General features: G+C 39.0%; 2 protein-coding genes across 3 annotated transcripts in view; one reads left to right on the plus strand and one right to left on the minus strand.

The window, feature by feature from the left end:
- LOC109411682 (DNA-binding protein D-ETS-6) overlaps nucleotides 1-16243 on the plus strand; it is a 45230-nt gene extending 28987 nt beyond the window's left edge. For both annotated transcript variants that reach the window (XM_029864396.2, XM_029864397.2), the window contains exons 2-4: nucleotides 8081-8128; nucleotides 8417-8603; nucleotides 15544-16243. In XM_029864396.2, the coding sequence (XP_029720256.2) occupies nucleotides 8081-8128; nucleotides 8417-8603; nucleotides 15544-16018 (710 nt within the window). In that variant the 3' untranslated portion in view covers nucleotides 16019-16243. The remainder of the gene's footprint in view (nucleotides 1-8080; nucleotides 8129-8416; nucleotides 8604-15543) is intronic.
- LOC115262165 (protein HIRA homolog) overlaps nucleotides 7789-26019 on the minus strand; it is a 150884-nt gene continuing 132653 nt past the window's right edge. Inside the window, exon 6 of the mRNA XM_029864394.2 lies at nucleotides 7789-7932. Coding sequence (XP_029720254.2) covers nucleotides 7902-7932 — 31 coding nt within the window. The 3' untranslated portion in view covers nucleotides 7789-7901. The remainder of the gene's footprint in view (nucleotides 7933-26019) is intronic.

Below are 26019 nucleotides of genomic sequence, written 5' to 3' on the forward strand. Positions count from 1 at the left end.
GTTCTCTTCGTCATGGGGGGTGGCGGGTGGGGGAGGTTGTTTGAAACCTGTTGAACTCAGATTTGGCACCAAATTCTTCCCAACCAAGCTGAGTTATATGCCCAAAATTCAGGCAATTTGACCCACAAAAAGAACAAACCTGCCGATAATACCCTTGGTCATCCTATTTCAAACCATGTCTTAAATTTGTTCTCAAATAGATGATGCAGCCACGAGCCTAGTGTTCCATGGCGATGGTACAAACACAGACAAACAGACGTATCACTTGGATCAAAATGCGATAAAAATCATCGCCACGCAAACATAATCGCCCAATGCTAATTATGCTGTGGTACGTAAACCCACTGAGTAGATGGCGGTAATGAGCAAACGTCAAACAGGAGCAAAAACGATGCGAGTGCCATGAGCGAGCGATTTGCGAACTACGGACTATTTGAATAATTCATTAAAAAGGGAAACTATTGGAAGTGAGTAGAGTGAGACGTCTGTTTGTCTGTGGTACAAACTTCCCAAATGGAGGAGCACGTGCCTCTGGAGCCGACCTACTGATATCAATACAACCATATATTTTACCGAAAGTCATGCATAAATCTATGCCTTAATTTTGGAGATTCTTCAAAACTCTTTGGAATGGGGGCCCAAAACGTTGAATATTTGTGACTATTTTAATCGAAAATTCTTGGAGATATTCAAAAATAATTGCCGGAAAATTTCGAAAATATTTTGAAGAATTGCCACAGATTTCTCAGAAGAAGTCTCGGAATTTCTATCGGAGTTTAGGAGAATTATTGGAACTCTAGGATTTGATTTAACTTGGCAATTTTCCAACACAGGAGTTTTCAGATCGTGTGCCACGGTGCGCTTGGTGCACCACCAAGCTTTAACAAGTGCATCGCAGCACTTGAAGTTTTCCTTCATTTATTCATTTCATTACCTGTTTGATTTAAAATTAACCGAATAAATGAGAATAAGCGAGTTTCACAGCTAAATTATTGGTTTTAGTTATTCCAAGGTGTCAGGGGATAGATTTATAGATATAAAGCCCGAGAGACAACCTTGATATAAATAGGAGTTCAATATGAATTCAATAAGAATCCTCCCAATTATACGCGAATATTTTCGAAACAAATCTAACAAAACTTTTGATAGAATTCGCTATAGATTGCCAATATTCATCCATAGCACAAAATATCCTACAAGGAACCTCCAGAGTACTTTCAAAAACTTCGATGAAAATTACAAAGGAAATCCAACTAGTATTTTACGGTTTTACATTGGACCATTCGGATCCATTTGTCAATGATCTTGAAATAAGCCTAAAACTGCACCGCGTTCGCGCGAGGTTTTTTGGTGGTGTTGTACTTTTTACAACGGTACGCGTCCTGAAAGGTTGAAATGTGTTTATGATTTTCAAAGGAATTTTATTCCAATTGCCTAACAAATAGACTAGAAAATCTGGAAGAAATTTACCAAAAACCCTTTCAGTAAATACCATAGTACTCAAAATGAAGCGTTCGAAGATCTTGCATGGAACTTGTCTTAGATACCAACTATATACTACAAATCATTCAAGTCCTGCGTTGACGGACTTTGACGAGGTTCGCGTTAGAAATTCGCAACATACATATATATAAAATCTCAGAGTTGTCTGTCTGTCCATCCGTCACATTTTGAAATGTTTCATTGAAATGTTTCACCATAGCTGTATCAAATTTCTAAAAATTATGAGAACTTTCTTGATGATTTTTTGGCTTTCCAGAAATAATAATAAGAAAAACCTTCTGGAATGATCTGGAACATCAAATAATTTTCAAGAATTTTCTAGAAGTTACTGAAAGTTCCAAAAGAAGAACGTTCTGGAATGTTCTGGAGTATTAAACGTCTCTAATTTTTGAGAACTTCATTGAAGTTTCTGGACGAAGAGGAATCACCTTCTAAAGTATTATTTTTTTTTTGTCTGTATTAACGAGATTTTTAACCCTAGGCTGGTTCATCTCGGGACCCACGTTTTACTTCCCTTCCGAAGGAAGAACCCACATTTTGTGAGTATGTCCCCAGGTCCTCGGCGTGATAGTCAAGTGTTCTAACCACCACACCAGGTCCGCTCCTTCTGAAGTATTATGAAACTTCCTCTTCTTTCTTGGCGTAACGTTTCAACTGAGACAAAGCCTGCTTTTCAGCTTCTATTCTCATAGTGTTCTATGCGCACTTCTACAGATATTAACTGAAAGCTTCCTCTTCTAATTACCATTTTGCATGTGTATTTTGTGTGTTTTTTTTTATAGAATGAGAAAATCTGCAACAGATACCCAAGAGGTGGTTCCTCGGGTGATGTGGGGATCGACCCACTAAAAACTCATTCTCTCTCTTCCTTACCTTCGCGGTACGCCCGTTAGGGATGACTTCGAGAAGGGGGGGGGGACCGTACTTGAGTACACTCTAATAGTAAGCGTTCCACCAGCTACCGCCTTAAGTTGTTCACTCTCCCCTGGAGGCTCGGGTCCTGGCTAGTACATAAACTACCCGTTGAACTCAAGCTCCTGGATGGGGAAGGGGAGCCAACTCAACTAGCTGTTGTTCGGCTCGCCATTTACTCTGTAGTTCAAGTACGATTCGAGAAACCGTGGAAGTAACGGTGTTCCACTTGTTCGCTCCCATACACATCCTTTCAACAATGTTGTCAGGCGTGATATCTCTACCGCATACCTCCTGCATACTCGACCTTTGCTCCACGAAACGTGGACATTCAAAGAGCACATGCTCCGCGGTCTCGTCGCAGTCTGCACACTCCGGACATGCGGGGGAGCTTGCGTGTCCGAATCTGTGCAGATACCACCTAAAGCACCCATGGGCCATGGCCTGACAGAAATTGAGTCAAGTGAAAATTCACCTCGCCATGGGGCCTGCTCATCCACTTGGACACGCTCGGTATGAGCCTGTGTGTCCATCTACCCTTGCTGGAGGAATCCCATTCGCTCTGCCACTTCAGCATAGACGAGGTTCTGGCGATACGCCTCGCGCCTCTTATGCCGCGTCGCTCGAAGCATTATGCGCTCACCACCCTAAGGCACATCAGCCTGTGGGTACTCTCAAGTCGCTTCACGTTTCGGTTAACCACTAGCGCCTTCGACCATGCAGCGGCGCCATACCGTAGTATGGAGACCGCTACTGCCGCGAGCAGCTTACGCTTACTCGAGACTATTGCCGAGCTGTTTGACATTATCTTTGACAATGCTATTATCGCCATGCTTGCCCTTTTGCAGGCATATTCTACGTGGCTTCCGAATTTCAGCTTATCGTCGATCATGACCCCCAATTGCTTCAGTGAGCGCTTAGAGTTGATCGTGCATCCACCTGTGGTGACCACTGCCTGCTGTTCAGACTTGCGGTTGTTTACCAGCACCACCTCCGTTTTGTGGTGCGCGAGTGCCAAATGTCTCGACCTCATCCAATCCTCCACTATGCCAATTGCGTGAGTTGCTGTCAGTTCCACTTTCTCTATCGACTCGCCGTATACCACGAGGGTAATATCATCGGCGAAGCCGACCAGCTTTACGCCCGGTGGAAGTTTGAGCCTCAATACGCCATCATACGCCGCGTTCCATAGTACCGGGCCCAAGATGGACCCCTGCGGTACCTCTGCGGTGATTTTGTAGCTCCTCTCGCCTTCCTCGGTGTCATAGATTAGCACTCTATTCTGGAAGTAGCTCTCCAATATCCGGCATAGGCTAACCGGGACTCCTAGGTGGTGTATTGCGCACTCAATGGCGGTCCAGCTGACGCTGTTGAACGCATTCTTAACGTCCAGCGTGACGACCGCGCAATAGCGGATTCCTGTTCGCTTCTTTTGGAGCGCTATCTCGGCCGTTTTGGTAACAGCCCTAATAGCGTCCACCGTCGATCGACCCTTCCGGAAGCCGAACTGGTTATCCGAGAGACCAGAGTCATCGGGTTTCTCGGTATAGACCATCAGCCTCGACAGAATGATCCGTTCCAACAGTTTTCCGGCGGTGTCCAGCAGGCAGATAGGTCTGTATGCCGACGGGTCGCCAGGTGGCTTCCCGGGTTTGGGCAGTAGAACCAATCTTTGCCTTTTCCACCTCTCCGGAAATTCGCCTCTGTCTAGGCACATCTGCATAGCCATTCTGAACATGTCAGGCTTAGCCTCGATGACCGTCTTGATGGCTAATGTCGGGATACCGTCCGGACCCGGAGCCTTGTTCAACTTAAGCGACTTTGCTATTGCAATGAGTTCGTCGTTCGTCACCGGGGCTACCTCGCTATGGCCGGTTTGGCTATAGGGAACGGGAGCCCATGGTCTTGTATCGTGGCGCGGGAACAGCGTTTCCACGATCTTCTGCAGCATCTCTGGGGAGCGTTCTGGGGGTGCTGACGCGCCCTTCGTTTTGGCCATGACTACCCTGTAGGCATCACCCCATGGGGTCGTGTTGGCTGCCTGGCAGAGATTTTCGAAGCACGCCCGCTTACGAGTCTTAATCTCTTTATTCAGTGCCAGTTTAGCCACCCTGTAGGCCTCGCTTCGTTCAATTCTATCCTCATCGGTACGAGCCCTTTGCATCCTCCTTCTAGCTCTTAAACAGGATGCGCGGAGTTCTGCGATTTCTGGACACCACCAGTACACCGGTTTGCGTCCATTTCTGGGTAGGGATCGCCTTGGCATAGCGGCGTCACATGCACGGCTTAGGGTTCCGGCTAGATCATCGCTGGATAGATCGTCGGTGTTACTCTCCATAAACAATCGCTCCACAAATGCCGGCTTATCGAATCGCGAGGTCAGCCATCCCCGATGACGGTCGATGATCTTCGGCTGTGGCCGTCTTCCTCCGTGTTCCACTCTGTATCGAATCGCCAGATGGTCACTATGCGTGTATCCATCATCGACCCTCCAGTCCGAGCTAGGGTTTAGACCCGGGCTCCAGAAGGTCACATCAATGATGGACTCTGCACCATTCCTACTGTAGGTTTTTTTTGTCGCCTACGTTCGCGACATCTACGTTTAGTCTAGCCATAGCTTCGAGTAAGGCCCAACCTCTTGCGTTAGTCAAGCGGCTACCCCACTCAATCGCCCAGGCGTTGAAGTCTCCACCGATGACCACGGGACTCAATCCCACCATTGCGCTTGTTAACGATTCCAGCATAGACGAGAACTGGTCTATCGTCCACCTGGGAGGGGCATAACAACTGCAGTAGTATACCCCGTTGATCTTCGCTATTGCGAAGCCCTCGTGCGACGTGGAAACTATTTCCTGGACCGGTTGTACAGATCGCCGCTAGCTTGGCCTTATCCGCTACCCAGTTTCCGTTATCGGGAGGGATGCGGTATGGGTCCGATAGTAGTGCGATGTCTGTACTTGACTCCGAGACTGACTGCCATAGCAACTGTTGTGCGGCTTCACAGTGGTTCAGGTTTAGTTGTGTAACCTGCATTATCGTTTGGAACTTCGACCTCCTCGCGTGCCTGGACATTTAGGCCCGCCCGTCGTGTGGCCCTTGTTCGCCGTGCAAATTGTGTGGCAGGCAATATAGGCAAGATACTCAATACCCAAGTAAGTTAAGCAAATATCCATAAGAAAAGTTTTTTTTTTTTCTTTTTGTTCGTGAATTTTAACTTAAGCTAATTCTTTACACCATAAGAAAAATTTCTGGACCGACCAATAATCGAACCCGTCACCCTCAGCATAGTCTTATTATGAAACATCCAAATTCTTAAAATTTCCTAGAACTTTCTAGGCTTTGTTAAACATTTCAGAAGAGAACCTTCTACAACGTTCTGGAATATCAAACTTTATTATATTTATGGAAGTTAGGGAACGAGCAAAGCAAGAAAGCAAAGGTTCTTACCTTCTGGAATGTTCTGGAACAAATCCATAAATATCCGGAAACCAGCTGGAAGTTACTCAACGTTCCAAATGTAAAACAATCTTCTGAGATGTTCTGGATTATCACACTTCCACAAATACCGAAAACTTTCTACAAGTTACTGAACGTTTCAAAAAGAGAAAGAAGAAGAACCTTATGGAATGTTCTGAACATTTTTTTCAATTTCGAGAACTCTCTGGAAGTTAGTTAACGTCCTATAGGGAATAAAGAACCTTATGGGATGTTCTGAAACATCAAAATTTATTTAAAAAAATCGAGAACTTTCTGGAGATTACTGAACGTTTAAGAAAGAAGAAGAAAAATAATCTTTGGAAATGTTCTACAACATCAAAATTCTAAGAACTTTTGATAAATTATTGGACGTCCCAGAAAATAAGAAAGAGAACCTTCTGGAATGTTCCGGAACACCAAACTTTTTAAATTTACGAAAACTGCTTGGTAGTTCCAGAAAAAAAAAGAAAAATAACCTGCAAGATTGTTCTGGAACAACCATATTCATAAAATTTTTGAGAAATTTCTGGAAACTACTGAATGTTCCAAGAAGAAGGAATATTCAAACTTCCTTAAATACGTAGAACTTTCTAGAAGCTGCTAAACGTTTAAAATTGGTCGAATGGATATGATTTTTTTTTTAATTTTTCAGTTTTGAAAAACTTTGATTTTCTTAACCATCCTATCAGAAAATTTGTCACCCTAATTACGAAACAAAATACGGGTCTAACTATTTTCGATGAACTACTGAAATTATTCAAGCCTTCAATCCACCAGCATTACATACAGAGAGCGGCCAAAATGTTTAAGATAGGCAACTTTTTTTTCTCACAACATATGTGCATCTTTGGTACTAATTTGAGCACGATTGGTTAATCTTTCGCGAAGCTAGAACCGTTCTCGTAAAACACTATTTTTAGACTACCAATTTTTGAGCTGTCATGTTTCGGAAACCAGTGAACCGATTCGAATAAAATTTCGAACGTTTGTCAACAATATACAAATGCTAGTAATAGTATTGATCTAATTACTATATCCTGACCGACCGGGAATAGTACTCGTCAACCTCGACATGGTTTTGCTTGAGAACCCGTGTATTAGCCCCTTCGGCTATATGTATGGGCTCTTCCCGGGTAGAGCGAAATGGCAAATGAAGGACAAATTTTATCATTAAAATGGAATGTTTGAAATGCAAAATTTGCTGTTATTTTGTTTGAAATTAGAGTTAAAATAACAAAAATAATAATTTAAATTTCTATGGCATGAGTCTAAAGAATAACTGATTTTGCCAGTATAATAACAAAATAATAACAAAAAAGAATGTCAAATTAATAACATATTTCAATATGATGGTAAATTATGTTATTGTTTTGATATTATGGCTGATAGTATGATAGTAATATTTGTTATTATCATGTTATTATACTATTCAATGATAACTCGCCAATTCATACAACTTTTATAATTGTTTTTATGTGTCATCCTGAGCTATTCATAAAAACTAAATAATTGCAAATTTATATAAGATGACAAAATATGTTATTCTTTAGTTATTGGTTTGTTATTCACCTCTACCCGAGATCACACATTTTGTAAATGTGTACTTAATGATCTGTAATGTTGCTAGGACATTTCGGATTATATAATTCTGAATTATTCAACTTTACGTAACTGAGGACGCGCACGGTATTGACATAGCGAATTTGATTATTTTGGGCTGTTTGAAACACATGTGTACAAATCTATGACACCAAATTATATGCTACTTCTTTAAATAATTTATTCAAAAACATGGAAAACAATATTATTTGTATTCTGAAAATTACACGTTTCAAACAAGATCTAAGCGGATTACCAAATCGTTAAACATTTGAAACAGAAAATACGTGATGCAATTCATTAAAACCAAAAACAAACGTGAAACAAATTGTAAAAAAATGAATTACCTGTTTATAGACGTATGATACTTAACACATGTCTTCGATGTCGCACTGCGAGTTAGTGAATGTTTAAGTTTCGTCAGCCAACAGCTCCAAATTTCTGAAAACAAAATAAAAATCAAATGATTAATGTACCTAGAAAAAACTATATATGACTAGGTTAAATCTAAGGGAGTACATATAAAAACTACATTTTAAATTCCGGATTTCGCTGTCAAGTTGATTGAAAACACCCTTTTTCGTTTCAGAGCCATATCAACTGTTGAATGCTGCGTCACATCGATTAATAGCGCAAGGTAAGATTTATTTTTTATAATTGTCATTATGTATATCAGATCGCACATTTAGTGTAAACTCAACATGAATCAAAATTGAAGGTCAGTGCATAAATTCAAGCCACATTTCAAGTTTTCTGCTGAAACAAAGCAACAATTCCCGTCTTCACCCTAGCCTTATGTCTGTTTTCACAAACACACTCGTACTCTTAATCTTAACATTCTACTAGCGTAAACTTCCCCGATTTCAACCATTACCCTAATACTCTACTACGTTTGCTGGCTTTTTCTTGTTCGTCGTCCGTATAGGTGGGCAGATCCAACTGTGGCAGTTTTTGCTCGAACTGCTCGCTGATTCGTCGAACGAGCGATTCATCCACTGGGAGGGAACCAATGGAGAGTTCAAGCTTACCGACCCGGACGAGGTGGCGCGCCGATGGGGTGAGCGGAAAGCGAAACCCAACATGAACTACGACAAACTGAGCCGGGCCTTGAGGTGAGCGTTTTTTTTTATATTTTATGGGCAGAAAATCGAAACAAGATACAGAGATTTGAGATTTATTGCTAAATTTCTAAACGTGTTCATACGTAACTAATTAAAGCTAATGAAGTTTATATCTCCAAAAGAGCATAAAATAACGAAACGTGACGTACACAGATCACTTTGCAATGTAAGATTGTCTCCTGATGTAGTTATTACAGGTGTGTAATTTTCGATGTACAGGGTGGGGCAGAAAGAAAAGGGAAAAACTTCAAAGAGCTGTGACAGGGTAAATTTGGAGCTACAGTTCCCTCAAAAAAGTTGGAAATTTTTCATCCAATATTCTTTGAGATATAGAATATTGAAATTTTGTTTAATAAAACATAAATCTTTACTAAAAGTTCTATAACTTTAAAAAACTTTGTTGATTTCGCTCAAAATTTCACCAATGGAACTTCAATGTATTGTTTATGACTGATCAAAATTTAACCGTTATGAGTCCGACAAACTTTTTGCTTTTTTCTACACCGTGCTTTTTAAATGGGCGCTGGGTACCCGGGTACCCTGTCGGCCACATAAGGGTTAAGCTTTTTATTGATTAACGTATAAAAAAAGATGAACATTTGAATAAAATATTTTTTTGACAAAAAAAATGCTGTACGGGACAATTGTTTGATACACTGTATATGACTATTTTTTTCATGACAGTGTATCAGTCAAAGTTTATGTTATTGCGTTACAAAATAAAAAATAAATAATTTATTATTAACTTGTGATAATGTAAGCCGGAAAAGTAATTATCCATAAACTGCGCGCCCAATTGTCATAAGACAAAATTGCTAATATACTAAATATTTTAACTATAATTCAATGAAAATCCAAGCCATATTAATCCAGAGCCATGTAGTTTCGTATACACATTGAAATGATCACATAAATTTGATGATATCATAGAGAAAATTAAATTATTTATTTTATCAGACCAGTTCAGATTTTATAAGTTTCATCCGGGATTTTTTTCCGTGATTTCTCCACATTTTTTTTTTCTAGGAATCCTCTAGGATTCCTTGGGATTTTCAGAATTCCTCAGGGAGCTCGATCTGAGATTGCGTTTGGAGTTCCTTCAGAAGTTCTCATTGAGATCCTTTCCTAAAAGCCTAAGAGGTTTCTCCAGGAGCTCCTTTCATGATTCTATCAGATATTTCTTCTGGGACTTCAAGGGACTTCTTCCGGGATTTCTAGAGGAGTTCCAGGAATTCCATCTTAGATTCTCAACAGTTTATTTTTTACTTCCAGAAGGTATTCCTAGAAAATACGCCTAGGAATTCCAGTTATTATACCTAGGAATCCTACAAGAATTTATTTTAGTATTCTAGTCTAGTCTAGTCTAGTCTAGTCTACACACACAGCCATTCATTGAAAGAATCCTGGAAAATTATGGAATCGACTAATTCCATCATTTTCCTTGTCATTATTAATCCTTGCAGCACATCTAAGATGTATTACAAACATTAAAGCGGCCAGGCTCACTGTGCAGCGTTGTTATTGTTATTGAAATCAAAGAACGGGGTCATCTCGTACCAACCGTTCCGTGGGAGTGACGTTGCTAAGAAGGTTAATGTCACTCCTTGGTCCTTGGAATCTTGGGATGGGACACAGGTATTTACCCCTTATGCCTTGGCCCTTATACCTAGGCTTAAGCGCCTTTACCCACTCTCTGAAACGAAAAGAGAATACTAATCCCTCCCACTATTAAAGCTCAGTTTCGTGTTCGACAGGAATCGCTCAAGAAACTTCTTGACCGATTCCTGGCAAGAACTTCCTACGGTGACTGCAATTTGAACTGTAATTTTTTCGCAACTGCGTACTGCGATCAAAGAAAAACGGTTCCTTGAGTGATTCAGGAAAGGAATTTTCCATGCATCAAGATAGGCTGAGAAAATGCTTCTGAACTGAAAACAGCCCTTAAAGGAATACATATTTCAAAATTATCAAAAAGTTATAACATCAAAATTACAGTACTAAATGAAGCTACCCAAATATTACCGTCATGTAGTTCCTTACACAAAACCAGGTGATTCATAGTTCAAGGTTTTTCCACTTGAACTGTCATAAAATGCAGCATTCACTTGAATATCGGGACGCTGTAACATTGTGTCATCCAGAGGCAGCAGCATCACCGTTACCATTCCGGATGTATTCACAGGAAATGTCATTTCGTGACAAAACTTCACAGAAAAAACAGCAAGTTCGCCTATACCTCTACACTTCTTCTTCTTCTTCTTGGCGTAACGTCCTCACTGGGACAAAGCCTGCTTCTCAGCTTAGTGTTCTATGAGCACTTCCACAGTTATTAACTGAGAGCTTCCTCTGCCAATGACCATTTTGCATGCGTATATCGTGTGGCAGGCACGAAGATACTCTATGCCCAAGGAAGTCAAGGAAATTTCCTTTACGAAAAGATCCTGGACCGACCAGGAATCAAACCCGTCACCCTCAGCATGGTCATGCTGAATACCCGTGCGTTTACCGCCTCGGCTATATGGGCACCTCTACACTATCCTGGTTATCGAAATGTTGATTCTCCTTGTGAGTGAACCGGATGACCAAAAATTTAGTCCAAATTTGCTTCCGGAATTGACAGCATTCACACGGATTAAAACAGATTCTAGAATGCACAGAAACTTCTAATCTACACTTTTTGCTTTTTCCTTTTGGTCTTACTCACTTCACTGCTCGACCACACACAGAAGGCATTAGGGCTACAAGAGTTTATTTCAGTATTCTTCCAAAAACTTCTCCGGGATTCTTTCAGTAACTATTTCTGGGATTGCTTCAAGAATTTCGAGAATTTCTTCTAGGCTTCTGCCAGAAATTGCTTCTGGAATTTGTTCAGAAACACCTTCGCGGATTCCTTCGGGAGCTTCTTCCGGGAAGTCTGTCTGAAATTCTTTCAGAAACTGCCCTCAGGAATTCTTTCCAGAATTCATCTAGTAACTCTTTTTTGGACTCTTCCAAGAGTTCCATGTGGAATTCCTGTAGATCAAACTCAAAATTTTTCAGATGTTTCTGATGGACATCCTCCTAAAGTGTATTGCGGAGAGTTTCGTGCAATTCCTCTTGTACTTTTTATTTAAGATGTTCCACATGAAGTTCCAACAGGATCTCTATGAGGAAATACTTCAGCAAGTTCCTTCTGGTGTTCGTCCAACAGGAGTTTCTGGAGGAATCTCAGATGGAACCTTTTAGGAATCTCCGAAGAAATTAGGAGTTTCAGAACAAGATTCTGAAGGAATCCCAAACAAACCCCGGGAGAAGCTCATCAAGAACTCCCTGGGAATCCAGCAGGTTTTTCACGCTTTTTCTTTCATAAATAGCGGTACGACACTACCGACATTTTTTCCCTTAAGGAATCGCAGAGAAACTCCGTGACAACATCTGCGATATATTCTTAGAGAAACGCTTGAGGAGATTTGGGCAAAACGCAGGAGGAACTCCGAGAAAGTCTTTCGAGGGCCTCTGGTAGCAATACCGGTAAATTCTCTGGAATGAAATAATGCAGGCTCTCTGTGAGAAAATTCAGGAGAAATATTTCATAATTCAAGAATTCTGGAATATTTACAAGAAGATTGCCATGACAAAAGGATATATGAGAGTATCTGGTACTTGATGATTGATAAAGAACTACTAAAATTAAGGATGCCATTTAATGTTTGGGACACTTTTATTGAATTAACCACAAATAACCATCATAAAAATCTGATGTTTTAGTTTTGTCGCACCGGGTACCTGTAACTTTTAAAGTAGGGACAGAATAAAAAAAAATTAATGCAAATCAAAATTCACTTAATTCCATGTGCGCTGCCAAAATTTCAGCCAAATCGGTTTATATATATATATATATATATATATATATATATATATATATATATATATATATATATATATATATATATATATATATATATATATATATATATATATATATATATATATATATATATATATATAAATATTAGAGTGGGTCATCGTTTATATGGAAAAGTGAAAAATTCAATGGTATCCCATCAGATCAAAGCTTTTTTGATCCTATTTCAGGACCCAAATAAGTGTGCAGAATTTGGGCACAATCGGTTATGTCTACGTTTTGCGCATCGCGTTTGAAGTTTGTATGGGGTTTTATATGGGAAAACACACTTTTTTGCATTTCTTTCATAACAAGCTCGAATTTTTCTAAAACCGTGTGACCGTTAAAGTGAAAACATAGCCTAGGGTGTCCTGAAAAACTTTGTCGAGGACCGCGAAGTGATCTGATGCTTATGAAAAAAGTTATAGCGTTGGCATTGCTTGACGAAACAGCATGATTTTGTTGCTATTGTTATTCCTTTACATGTTAAAACATAAACACATGCATGCGGTTCGTTGGTTATAACTATTTTCACAAGCATCGGATCGCTTTGCGGTCTTCAACAAAGTTCTTCAGAACATCCTAGGCTATCATTTTACAGTATCGGTTAAAAAGTTTCAGACAAAATTTTTCAACTTATGGCTAAAATGCAAAAAAATGTGTTTCCCCATACAAAATCCCATACAAATTTCAATTGCAATGCGCAAAGTGTAGACGCAACCGATCGTGCTCAAATTTTGCACAGATACTCAGGACCCGAAACGGAACCAAAAAAGCTTTGATCTGAGAAAACGCTTCCGATGACCCACACTAATAAATATATATCGTCAAACTTGGCCATTTTGTATGAAATAGGACCGCTGGTCTTATTGTTTTGTCCGACACTGTATAGGGGAGACTGGGGAGACTTGATCCCTTTTTCTTAATTTGCCTGTAACTTTAAGAAAAAACACAAAACTAGATCCATTTTTCATACAGAATGGCAGGTAAACATCTATTGCAAGTTTATACACAACATAAGGACTTTAAATTATTGTTTAAGTTTTCAAAACTGTGTTTTTATGGAGGCATGTTTTTTGGTATATTTTTCAAAAATGGGCCAAAATTGATCCCCTGTTGAGCACATGGTTAATTTAAAGGGAAAATAACTGCAGAAGCTTCCTATTCATTTTATTTTCAAGTTTTCTTGCATTTTTGATGCATACGGTGTATTTGAAATTATAAGATTTCCTTAAATTGTTAAGGATATACCGTATCTTGAAAATGGGGAGACTTGATCCCCCTATTCATGGTTTGTACTAAAATAATAATTATCTGACACGTTTTATCACTGAATATACTAGAATTCCGAGTAAATAGAGGCTTACAAATAGAATTTTATTTTTCACATGTATAATGTGTGTGTAATCCTCGAGGGATCAAGTCTCCCCATGTCACTGTTGTATACACTAAGCTACATTAATTGGAATACTTATATAAGAGCCTTATTTGGACAAATACGTTTGATAGTACTTTATTTATACTATGTGCTGTGAAATTTTGACACGATTTGGTTCAATTTTTACAAAGTTATTGAGATTTTTCGGAATCGCTTAAAAGATTTCTGAATGACTGAAAACAAACCATCAGCCATTAAAAAATAATGCAATACACAATTAAAATCAATTATAGTCAAAACAGTTTCGTCAGTCCAGATGTCGTTTTGGAAAAAAATATGCTAGAAGAAAACTGTTTTTGATTCCGAGAAAATATGGGGGGAGCAAGTCTCCCCAGGGATCAAGTCTCCTCAGTCTCCCCTATGTATGTGGTCAAGTATGTCACCGATCAGGTCCTTGCCCACCGGAAGGCAAAGGATTGTTAGTTCCATAACTGTTGCTAATAGAGATCAAGGGACTATCACGCCGAGAACCTGGGATCGAATCCCACTCCCGACAAACTCACAAAATGTAAGTACTTCCTTCGGAAGGGAAGTAAAGCGTGGATCCCGAGATGAACTTGCCTAGGGCTAAAAATCTCGTTAACCCTAGTCGTGCATTTGGGTCACCCAGACCCATGACCCAGACACGCACGCTGAGCATACACTACGCCAACGGGGTGAGCGTCAGCAAATGCACGAAGAAGGTTAATACAGACAAAAAAATGTTGATCGTATTTGCAGCACCGGTAGTTGTTACTTAATAAGAAATAAGCCGACAATAGGAAGATGAAAATGACTCAATCTCTCTAAAACTTATATGACACAACATGCAAAACTTCGCAGTCATTAATCACTACCGTATCGATAATGCGTAAATGGACAACTGATGAATAACGACCCACCTCAATGACTTTTTTTTTTCTAGAGTAGGTATATTGTATCATAAGACCACCTAAATCTGATGAGTGATGCCTAGTTATGTCATCTCCAAGTTTTCCGAGAATTGCTACCATGCGTCATAAACCAGGATCGAACATAAAAACCATGCTGCTGCTCATTTATGGTTGTTCGGTGGTTGTATGGACGCGTTTTTCTTCGCGCGCGTAAAAGCCACACCACGCGTCCACAACAGCCACTCTAGAGCGGCTAACTGCTTTCCAACAAGATCCATCGACAGCGGAAGCTGCAAGCACGTAAGGAATGCGAAAGAAAGGTGAATCATTGCGTTGCTATTTTACACATTTCGCCACCGGCGGTGGCCGGCCGGTTGCGAGCCTCCCATTCCAACCCATGCTGCTCGTGGGAATCTGGGTGACTTGTGGTTTTGCATTTTTGGTATTCGTTCTTTTCGCCTTTCGCGGGCATTAAAAGGTGTTTGGGAAAGGTTATGAGATCACTATAAAAGATAATTGCTACTCAATTTTTATCTAAACAAACTTGCGTTTGAATCAGCCAAGGCGATTCCGGACCCGCATGACTTCCATTCAGTTAAAGGGTCCTTAAAATAAATTAATTTTAGTAATAATTAATAAGGATTATGGAAGATAAAAGAAAATAAAGTCATCTAAGACGGTAAGACACACTTACTGCTAAGTGAATTAATCTGTTTTTTTCTCTCTGATGTTCCACAGGTACTACTACGATAAAAACATCATGACCAAAGTCCACGGCAAGCGCTACGCATACAAATTCGACTTCCACGGTTTGATGGCGGCATGTCAAGCTCAGGCACAGCTGTCCGAACCCGGTACGAGTGGCATGATCTCACCCAGCTACAGCAGATACTCATCCCCGGTGGAATCCTACAGCGGTAGTCCGTCATCGAATCCCACCGAAGGCAGCCCTCGGAGTTTCGGACTAGCTGCGAGTCCGGGATCCGCTTCTTCATCCTCGCCTACCTCACTTGCCACCAGCAGTAGCGCCGCAGCCGCCGGAGCAAGTGGATCGAGATCCGGCATGATGCCACCCTATTGGCCCTCGTATTCCGCGTACTCGGTTGCGTCAACTTCCCAAGCTCCTGTCACGACAAACGTTCCTGTTACCTCATCTACGACGACGGTTACTAATCCGACGTCGGAAGCAACCTTTAGAACGTACAATCATTGAGTCTCCGTTAGGTGCAGTGTTTTTCTGGTTAAGGTTCCTAATCTTGCACTAGCCAATAGGATAGTCCTCAAAGATGCTACTGTGAAGAATGTTTTAGAAGTTTTTATTTTGAATTGCATTTAATTTCCATTCCATGCATCAACTTAGGTTTTATCGTGGTTTTAGGAAATACTTAAACGCAAAAAAAAACAACAAAACCATAATAAAGCCAATATGATTGCTTGGATATTGTTTTATGAATAAGGTAATAAAATCAATACGTAAAAATGAAATGTATGAATATCATATGTACAAATAAACATGACAAATACATAGAATATTAAAATTACGATAAAGCCACAATAAAGCGCTTACCGAGCCATTTCGAAACGGAACCAGATCAAGATCAACCCAGCCGAACCGGATGAAATCTAAGGGTCATGTGGTGTGTAAATTGCACCGCCTGTGTGCATGGTCGTAGGTATAGATAGGTATTCGTCTCCCTCTGGCATATTACAGACAAATTTAGAGCCATCTACATACTGCCATCAGGGTGTCGGTCGACACGCGTGCTGTTGACCAACAATAACGATTGCACTCGATTGCACACGACGGAGGGAACGTGTTGTTTTCAAGCATCAGCGTCCGTAATTGAGGATGAAAACGGCGGCGGCGACGACTAAACTGGGGACCCTCCGCAGTCCCTTCAAATTGGCCAGTTTTCAGCTACAGAGGCGTTCGCGGATAGAAATAATGTGGAGAATACGTCGCGTAAACTTCATTTCAGTCACGTAAACTGGCATGGAGATTTACCTGATATATATTGTGAAGTTTTATTATGACTTGTAACAAAAATTCTACACGTAAATTTAGCTTGAAACCAAACGCCTGACATCCACGCACCAATGTGTGAACCCTCTGCCAACCATATCCCACCAACACTCCGACATCCGCATGAATTTGTGCAGACGCAGAGGTATATTTGGCCTGATGTGGGTACAAACGATTGCAATCATCACTTCCTTCCCTTTATATTGATTTGTAACCTGACGTGGCAGGCGCCATTGTCGCCTAAAATAGAAGATCACCAACGCTTACTCACTGAAGATGCTTACTTTGACCCCGGTAGATATCTCATTGGTTCCTTGTGTGAGAGTAGCTGGTCTGGCGATACTGGAGTAGCATCTACGGGCGGTCAATCAAGCTCAAGCACGCTCATATGATGAATACAGCAAAATATGTTGAACAAATATGCTTTTTTCGCACGAGGCAGCACAAATGAAAATTGCATATATGTATTGAAATAATTAAAAGTGAGCAGAATTCCGAACGCCACTGTCTGTCCAGTCCATCCATACTCACATGGGGCAAATTGAAACAACAGCGTATTACTCATGTGTATGGTAGATATCGTCCACCAAACTAAACCGCGGCGACGGCGGATGATTATGCAATATAAATCTCAGTTCAGTTGAACGGAACGTAAGGCTACGAGCGGATAACCGTAGAGAACAGCAAGTCTCTATTAGATTATGGACGGGAGTTAAGTGAACAAAGTACAAGCGCCGTAAATCAATTAAGGTGATATTGTCGGCCTTGTATGTGATATAATAGTGGGGAGCATAGTGTTTTGTTGTTGTTATAGAATGGAATATTTTGTCTGGGAGAGTACTCAGATCCTATTCTGGTGTGTTCTCATGTATGTTCTGAAGGTCTATGAAGTTATGCTTTCAGTTCTGACCACCCGAATTGAAAGACCTCAATCGGCCACCCTAATGGAGATCTTTCAATTCGGCCCTAAGCACCACACTTATATGAAACACATAAAATTAAAAAAAATGTCAAGTCTCACCTGCTGAATCAGTTGTTTTGGACTCACAGAAGCTACGTTCAAAATTTGAGCGAAATGGATTAAGGCTAAGAAGGCGCTCAATGAGCTTGAAGTTTGTATGGGAAAATTTGGCCAAATGTATGCAGGAGTTTTCGATTTTTGCCACTAGGTGGCGCTGTAAGGGAACGATCTATAAATTCTTTGGTATTATTGTAGGTGACTATATGCCAGACAACTTTGTCGAAGACCGCAAAATGATTCGACCCCTTGTTAAAAATGCTGTACCCTAGGTAAAGTGAGACAAAGCATTATTTTTTTTCCAGTGCCGTTATCTGGAGGGTAGTTGATCAGCGGGGTAGAGTTGATCACTATGGCATCCACGTCCCTCAGCCGCTGAGGACGCTACAATTATGATTCAATAGAAACACTTTTAAAGTAATTTGTTTTTTGAATTTGTTGGAAGAATTAGTGAAGGTTTTTATGCCGTCTTAGTTTTATGTAAATAAAAAAAATAAACAAAATTAAAAGTTTTGAAAAACTTCGATTTGCAGGCATTTTGAACGAGGACTTGGACATGGAACGTCAAAAAACGCATTAGGCAAGACAAAGTTTGCCGAGAAGAGCTAATTTTCATGTAAAGTGTTATTAATTTTATCCCACATCCATTTGATCTTGTTTACCTGAATCTTTTTTTCGGGTAAGCACAGCCAGGCTTAACTAGGGTAATTCGCCAATTGTGTAAGTACTGGAATTATTTATGTACCTATCTTGTTTTTCGGAAGTAATTTTTAGTGATTTAAGGATGCATTCCAAGAGGTTTCAGGAGGGGCTTCCAGGTGCATCAATAGGTTTTAGGGAGTTGAAGGTGTTATATATGTTAAGGTCACCCGGATAAAAAATTACCATTCATTACATGGTAAATATTATTAACATATGACTGGTTTTATTGTTCACAATAAAACACATAGGGTGACAATGGGTATTATCGGCAGGTTTGTTCTCTTCGTCATGGAGGGTTTTTGTCAGGCAAATTGCCTGAAACTTGGCCATTTAATTCATGTTAGTTGGGAAGGATTTGAGACCAACTCTGAGTTCAATAGGTTCCAAAAAAACCCCAAAGACGAAGAGAACAAAACGGCCGAGAATAGGTAATTTCTCCTAGTAGATATATTGTTATTTTTTACAATAGAAATCAAGCCCATATAGTTCGTACAATAAGTGAACATTAGCTTTATTAGTGACTAATTGATTTGATTGTTTTTCAATAGTTCTATAATAATATAAAGTTACTATCAGTAAACATTAATTTAAGTTGTTTTTAAATAGTTGCAAAAGTGCCTGCAAAGTTCTCATGGACTTTTTATTAAAAAAGAGTTTATTTCTCAATTACACTTAAAAACAATTCGTAACAAATAAATAACAATAAATATTATTGTTGCTTGGATCATGTTTGTATAATTAAATACAAAATCACTTGACATATTTTTTTATAGTTTTCGTTTTAAATTTGAGTACAGTAGATGATTCGGTTATCAAATGTTATTCGCTAAAACTTCAACGACTGGCAGACGTCAAGCTGTGTTGGCAGAGGAAGCTCTCAATGAATAACTGAGGAAGTACTTATAGAAAACTAGCTGAAAAGCAGGTTTTAGCCAAGTGAGGATGTTACGACAAGAAAAAGATGAACAATGATTTTTCTAATGTTTTCCAATAAATTAAAGGAATCTAGTAAATAGTAAACTACCATTGATAACAATACAAATACAATTAGTTTAATGGGGTCAATTGAACCGATGTTAAAATAACCATGCAATATTTGTTGTTATAACCATGCAAATATTTGTTGTTATGTAAACGGATTTCGCCTTTGAAAAACCAAAGAATTTATATTTCTCGGTAACATTTTTCTCCAGCATTTACAGATACTAATGGCCACATGAATTGTGAACGATTTATGGTATGGATCATACGACCTGAGGTCTGACTTGTGATATTTGGCAGTTATTTGAAAAGATTGAAGATAGATCTTATCAACAGCTGCCAAGCAATACATACCAGACAGACATCAGAGTGTTTGATTCTTATCATAAAATGTGCATATCATTCTGGCGGCCGTTAGTGCTCGTAAATGCTGGATATAAATGTTAGCGGGAAATATAAATTCTATGGATTTTCAAAAGCAAAAACTGCTTACAAATAACAACAAATATTATTGTATTTTTATTATAACAACGATTCATTTGACCCCAATTCAATTAATTGTATTTGTATTGTAAGAACAATGAAAAAACATTAAGATATATTGTTTTCTTTTGAAAATTGCCCTAAAAATGTCTCAATAAAACACAATACATTCTATTGTTTTTCGCGAAAAAGTGTTTGAAAATTTTCTCAAAATGTTATGATTAAGATACATAACGACCACCATTTTTTATTGTAAAAAAGCCATTTATCATTCGCCGAATGGTATAGAACAATAGGGGTGATGGTGAGTGTGCCGTGTAAATTACAATACGTTTAATGGTGAATATTTTTCGTAAATAAGTTTATAACTAATTTACTGCCGTGAATCGCATATGTGTCCCATTTGCATAGGAAATCCAGCAAAGATGGGACTGATATGCGATTCACGGCAGTTTACCTAATAGCTAAGTCATGTGTTGTTTGTCTTCTATCCAATGATGGGCATTGAAGTTACGACATCTTCAGATTCTTGAATTTAAATCATAAGATGAACAACTAGTACAAATTATGCAGTTGTTTAACCCTTTATAAGGACGAGAAAACTAGAAGAGTTGTTAACGCACACTATTATGGAAATGATTATATACATGATTACATGTACAAAATAATTTTTGTTTGAAAGAAGCTCTCAAAAATCTAGGTGGCAATATAGTTACCACAGCCCGTTTAGGCCACCAGCGCTGGTGGCAATATTCTTGCCACTGCCCGTTTAGGGTACTTTTCTTCTTTTGACTTCGACAAAAAGCCGGAAAAGAGATTTTAGAGTGGATTAGGACTTAACCCTTGTCTTGTCTGACAGTCCTCTAGCATTCAGTTATTTCATCAGCGATTGCAATATGAAGTTATCATAGATTCACTTTCTGATCACATTTTCAGATAAGTCAGGAATTTCTCCAGGAATTCCTGAAGAATTTGTTTTAGAGAAAGTATTTCCCTCAAAATGTAGAGGCAGATTCTATATATGGAAATTATTTATTTCCATATATTTATTACCATACAACTATATTGTTCCAGATGCTTTTGAGTACGCGAGAATTTCAATTGGTTGTTTCACTAGAAACTACGAATACTCAAAATTCTTGAGAATATTCTGAACCAGGAGTTTTACCAGGAACTTATGCTAAACCTTCACCAAAAAGAGATTTTCCCGTTAACTTACTCCGGTTTTCTCCGAACATTTTTTTTTTCACCACTTCAACAATTGAGTACATCAAAAAACGTCATGGAAAACAACAGAAATTTTTCAAACAAAATATTAGAAATACTTTTATGAACTACACTAGGCGTGCTTTGAGGAATTCCATCAGATATAAAAAATCCCTTTAAATATTCTTTCAAATGTTTTTCACTAACTATTTTTAAATTGTAAGAATGTTTTCACCAGAATTACTTATCCAGATTTTCATAATTTTTCATTTCAATTTCTTCTTGGAGCACTTCATTCATTTATCAGCACCTTATTCAAATTTCTGAAAGATTTTTCGCTCCAAAAACAAAGGCTATATCAAGTATTCTCCTAGAGATTGTACAAGGATAATTTTTTAGAAAGACGTTATATTTTTGTAGCTTTATAAATCATTTATAGAACGCTTGATGTTTTCTGGAACATGTACATCCTGAAATGTTTAAGTGTCATATGAATCTATAAATACTTCTATGTGTCTCAACCAGTCTTTCCACCAGAATGTTCTTGAGAATATCTTTGAAATTGTTCAAATTGTGGTGTTAGGTAACATCACTATGGCGACAAGATATTAATTTCCAAGAATTGTTTTTATGCCAGTTCACCCACTATGTTATTACAGTTGTTGACTGCATTTCCCACAGATTCTCGTACTTATGCTTCTGGAGACTGTACACATTTTAGAATTTTGGAATTTCCCGGTGGCTAGCAACAATTCCCGAGGTTTTCCCGACTTTTTCCCGGTGGTTTCGAATTCCCGAGCTTTTCCCGGTTTTCCGAAATTTCCGACTGGGTGGCCACCCTGCAAAAGGGAGTTCCAAGGGGGTTTCAGAGGAGTTTCTGTGTATTTTATAACGTTTCGATGGTTTCAGAGGGTTTCAGGTGGTTTTGGAAACGGTTTCTGGAAATTTGAAGATGCTTTCAAGAGGTTTCAGGGATGCATTTCAAGGGTTCAAAGAGGTTTTAGGGGGCTTTTAAAGGAGTTTCAACACGAGTTTCAAGGTGTTTAGGGTGGGGGTGGTCACAAGGCATTTCAAGGCGTTTTAAGGGATTTCAGGTTGTTTCATGTCGTTTCAGAGAATCGAATGTTTGGAAGTGGATTTCGGAGGTTTCAGGTTTCAAGGAGGTTTCAGGAGGTTCCTGAGGGGTTTTCGGGGGGTTTCAACGGAATTCCAAGAGAGTTTCAGAGGGTTTCGGAGGCGTACTAGGGAAGTCTTAAGAGGTTTCATGTGTGAACAAGGTATTTCGAGCTTTCCATGGACCTCCAGGGGGTTCATGGTATGTTCCAGAGGATTCCAGAGGATTTCAGAGGGTGTTTCAGTGTAAAGCTTTCAGGGGGATTTAGGGTGGTTTGGGGAAGCTTTCAAGGAGGTTTGAATGATGTTCCAGCAGGGCTTCAATGCGTTTCAAACTCCTTGAACCCTATGCGCTTCGTTTATGCCGATATTTATATTTATCGTTTTATCGATAGATGAAAGTGTGGCGAAAAAATCATTTCTTTAAAAATACTTGTGTGTCCTTGTGTTATATATATTTTTTTAAAGACACGGACACGTTTAATAATAGGCTAGTTATTCTAATCGTTTAATAAATAGAAATACACTAGAACTCCAACGGCGCTGTAATCACTTTTCCTATTCAATTAAAATAATAACTTTCATTGTAATAATTTATTGTTTTTAAGTGTCCAGCTTGTAGAGGATCTTTTGTTTTGGTAAACAAAATTTATTTGACACTTCTAGTACCGCTACTGACGCTGTAAAGGCGTGGCAAACTAGATGTTACTCACACGAACAGACGCGACATTGAACTTCTGTGGCTAGTTATTCTAATCGTTTAATACTTCCAGTGAGCTTTTCGCTCTTTGAAGGAAGCACGACACTAGACAACGGACTAGCATGCAAAGCCCAGTGGCACAGCCGAAAACTTTTCCTGACAGCTGCGGTGGGAATCGAACCCGCGCCACTAGCACGATGCGACTAAATGCTTGGTGGCACTTGTCGCACGACCACGAAGCCACATGTCAATAAAGCTTATTTCGTAACAACATTTTATTGGAATTAGTTTAAACATTTGTGCAGTTTTCGTCTATTTTAATATTTAATTTTAATTATTCTATAATGGAAAATATTTATAATTTTGTAACTTAGTCGGTGCAAAATTGTGATACTTATGTATACGCATCAACATCAGCCGTTTGCACTCTTGTAGAGAGATCTACTCAAGAAGAATTTAAGAAACATTCAAGAAGTGTTCAACAGTTGACCTATTTGTGCTGCGATTTTTTCTTCATTCATGAGGTTTGTAGAGTCATGCGGGGTAAAAGTTCACAGTGGGTCTCTGCGCACGAGTTAAGAACCCAAAAAGATCTGTATAGGTTCGACACATAATCAGGTCAGTTATGCAACATTCTCAGCGCACGAAAATACGCGTTTTTGGAAGCTCTTAAAGTGGTTCTTAGGCGACTTTGACGAGAAATTTGAAACAAAAAAGATAAATCAATAAAACAATTTGTTCTAGCGCCATTCTATAAAAACTATGGGAAAATGCTCCAAATTTGGTCAAAACAGTTTCAACACTTTATCTTTTTTGTTTCAAATTTCTCATCAAAGTTGTTCAAGAACCATTTTTAGAGCTTCCAAAAACGCGCATTTTCGTGTGCTGAGAATGTTGCTACGTCATTCTGTTCAAAAAATATTGATGATTTTCTAGAAAAAAATAGGCATTTTTCAAGTATTTTTCACTTGAGTTACAAAAATAACACCCCTCTAATTTTTTGATATGTTTTATAACAACATTTCTTCTTTTAAATGCGGGCAAAAGATATTTTTTATGTTTGCTCCAACCCGTCATAACACCTTTTTAAAAAAAACTATGATTTTATAAGAAAAATGCCTGTAACTTTTGAACCAAAAGAGATAACGATCATCTCAGCGAAACGACGCGTCTTCAAATGCTCTACAAGTGTTTCTTGGGCGACTTTGATGAAAAATCGAAACTGAAAAAGTTAACGCCAGAAAACCGGTTTTCCTTGAACCACCCTAAGCTTATTTAGAAAAATACCTCTAGATCGGTTAATTTTAAAGCTACATAAAAAGTGTCTTCAGCAAACTTGCTCAAAATTGATAGATCAACAACTCTTCTGAAGAATGTATATAGATATTCTTGCAAATAAAAAAGTTTGGTTCCCAATTTCTTTGAAAATATGGACCACCCTAATTTTTATGTATATTGAAAAGAGGGCCTTATTTTTAGGAACAACTTTGTAGAAGACCATATTAATCTAGAAAATCATTTGAAGGAACTGAATGCATCTTTTCTCGTAAATCTGGTTCGTGGACCACTGTGGAATGCATGCAGAAATTTTGAGTTTTTGATTTTTTCCGTCAGGTGGCGCTGTAAACGTTCAATAAATAAACCCTTTTGTATTATTGTTGGTGTCTATATGCCGTCTTTGTCGAAGACCGCGCAGTGATCCGACGGCTGTCAAAAAATGCCATAAACAGAGAAAAAAAAACATATTGCATATGATGGCATATGGCTAGAGTGAAAGGATGAACACGGAACCGCCAAACTACCCAAAATTCAGTTCTTTTGACGCAATTCCATAGTTCAGCCCAATAAGCCAACATTTGAGTAAATCGATTTAACTCACGCTAGGTAGATTGCCTTTACCCCCAGCTAAAAAAATATACTCAAGAGTAGGTAAATTCAACCTAAGACCCCCCCTCATTCAACTCAATTTTGAGTAAACCGACATTTACCCAAAATTGGCTTATTGAGGTCAAGGACTCCCTTTGGTTAGATGCATCTCTGTTTGTTTTTGATAACATCGATGAGCCAGAGAGGGAAAACAACCTAATTTTGGGTAACGAGTTTATTCGATATACTCAATTTTGAGTAAAATCGACCCAAATATTAGGTAGTTTGAATTTTCCGTGAACATGAATTAACAGCCCCAGTATAAGGGTAAACGAGAAATAAAATGTAATTTTATCAATGATTTCATATAATTTACATGTATTCTTCATCCCTAATCGTTAATAAAGGTCTGCAAGTGACATGTGTGCGGAACAGTTTTAAGGTGAAACATCAAGAAATTCCATTGCAATTTTACATACAAACTTAAGAGGCGCAAATCTGCCGAACGAAGCATCAAACCAAGCCGCACTTGTTTATCCTGGCTTTGCTCACTTGCAAAATGTGGCCGCTTTTCCAAATCGAGCGAATTTGTTTACGAATGTTGAAGATTGCTGCTCTTGAAAACGTGAGTAAGGGTCCAAGTAAGCCATTGTGGCACCCATATTTGTATCTTCTGATGTTTCTCCTTAAGTAATCTTAGCTGTTGTTCATTTGTGAGTAGTTGAATTTAAAGCTTAACTTGTAATTAATTAGAGGGCACAGAATGTTGCTAATTGACAAACCGAGAGATGAATTTGTGAAAAAAATCGCGTTCTGGTGGTATTCGAACCCACGACTCCGTATTCGCTAGACAGGCGCTTTAATCAACAAAGCCACAGAACAGGTAATGATTCTGCCAAACTGAACCCACACCATCAACGTTCCTTTTTTAACAAACCTTAGTCTGTTTGCTGGTGTATATTTTAGTATGCGTCGAGAGCTCGGCACGGTCGCACGCTCGTCGACCAACTGCGCCGATGGACGCAAGCTAGGGTACAATGTTAGATTTGTTGGTATGTTTGAAGCATACGGAAAAACTTATAATTAATTAGAAGGCACAGACTGTTGCTAATTGATAAATTG

Source organism: Aedes albopictus, chromosome 2 (assembly GCF_035046485.1).
Source record: "Aedes albopictus strain Foshan chromosome 2, AalbF5, whole genome shotgun sequence".
Taxonomy (NCBI): domain Eukaryota; kingdom Metazoa; phylum Arthropoda; class Insecta; order Diptera; family Culicidae; genus Aedes; species Aedes albopictus.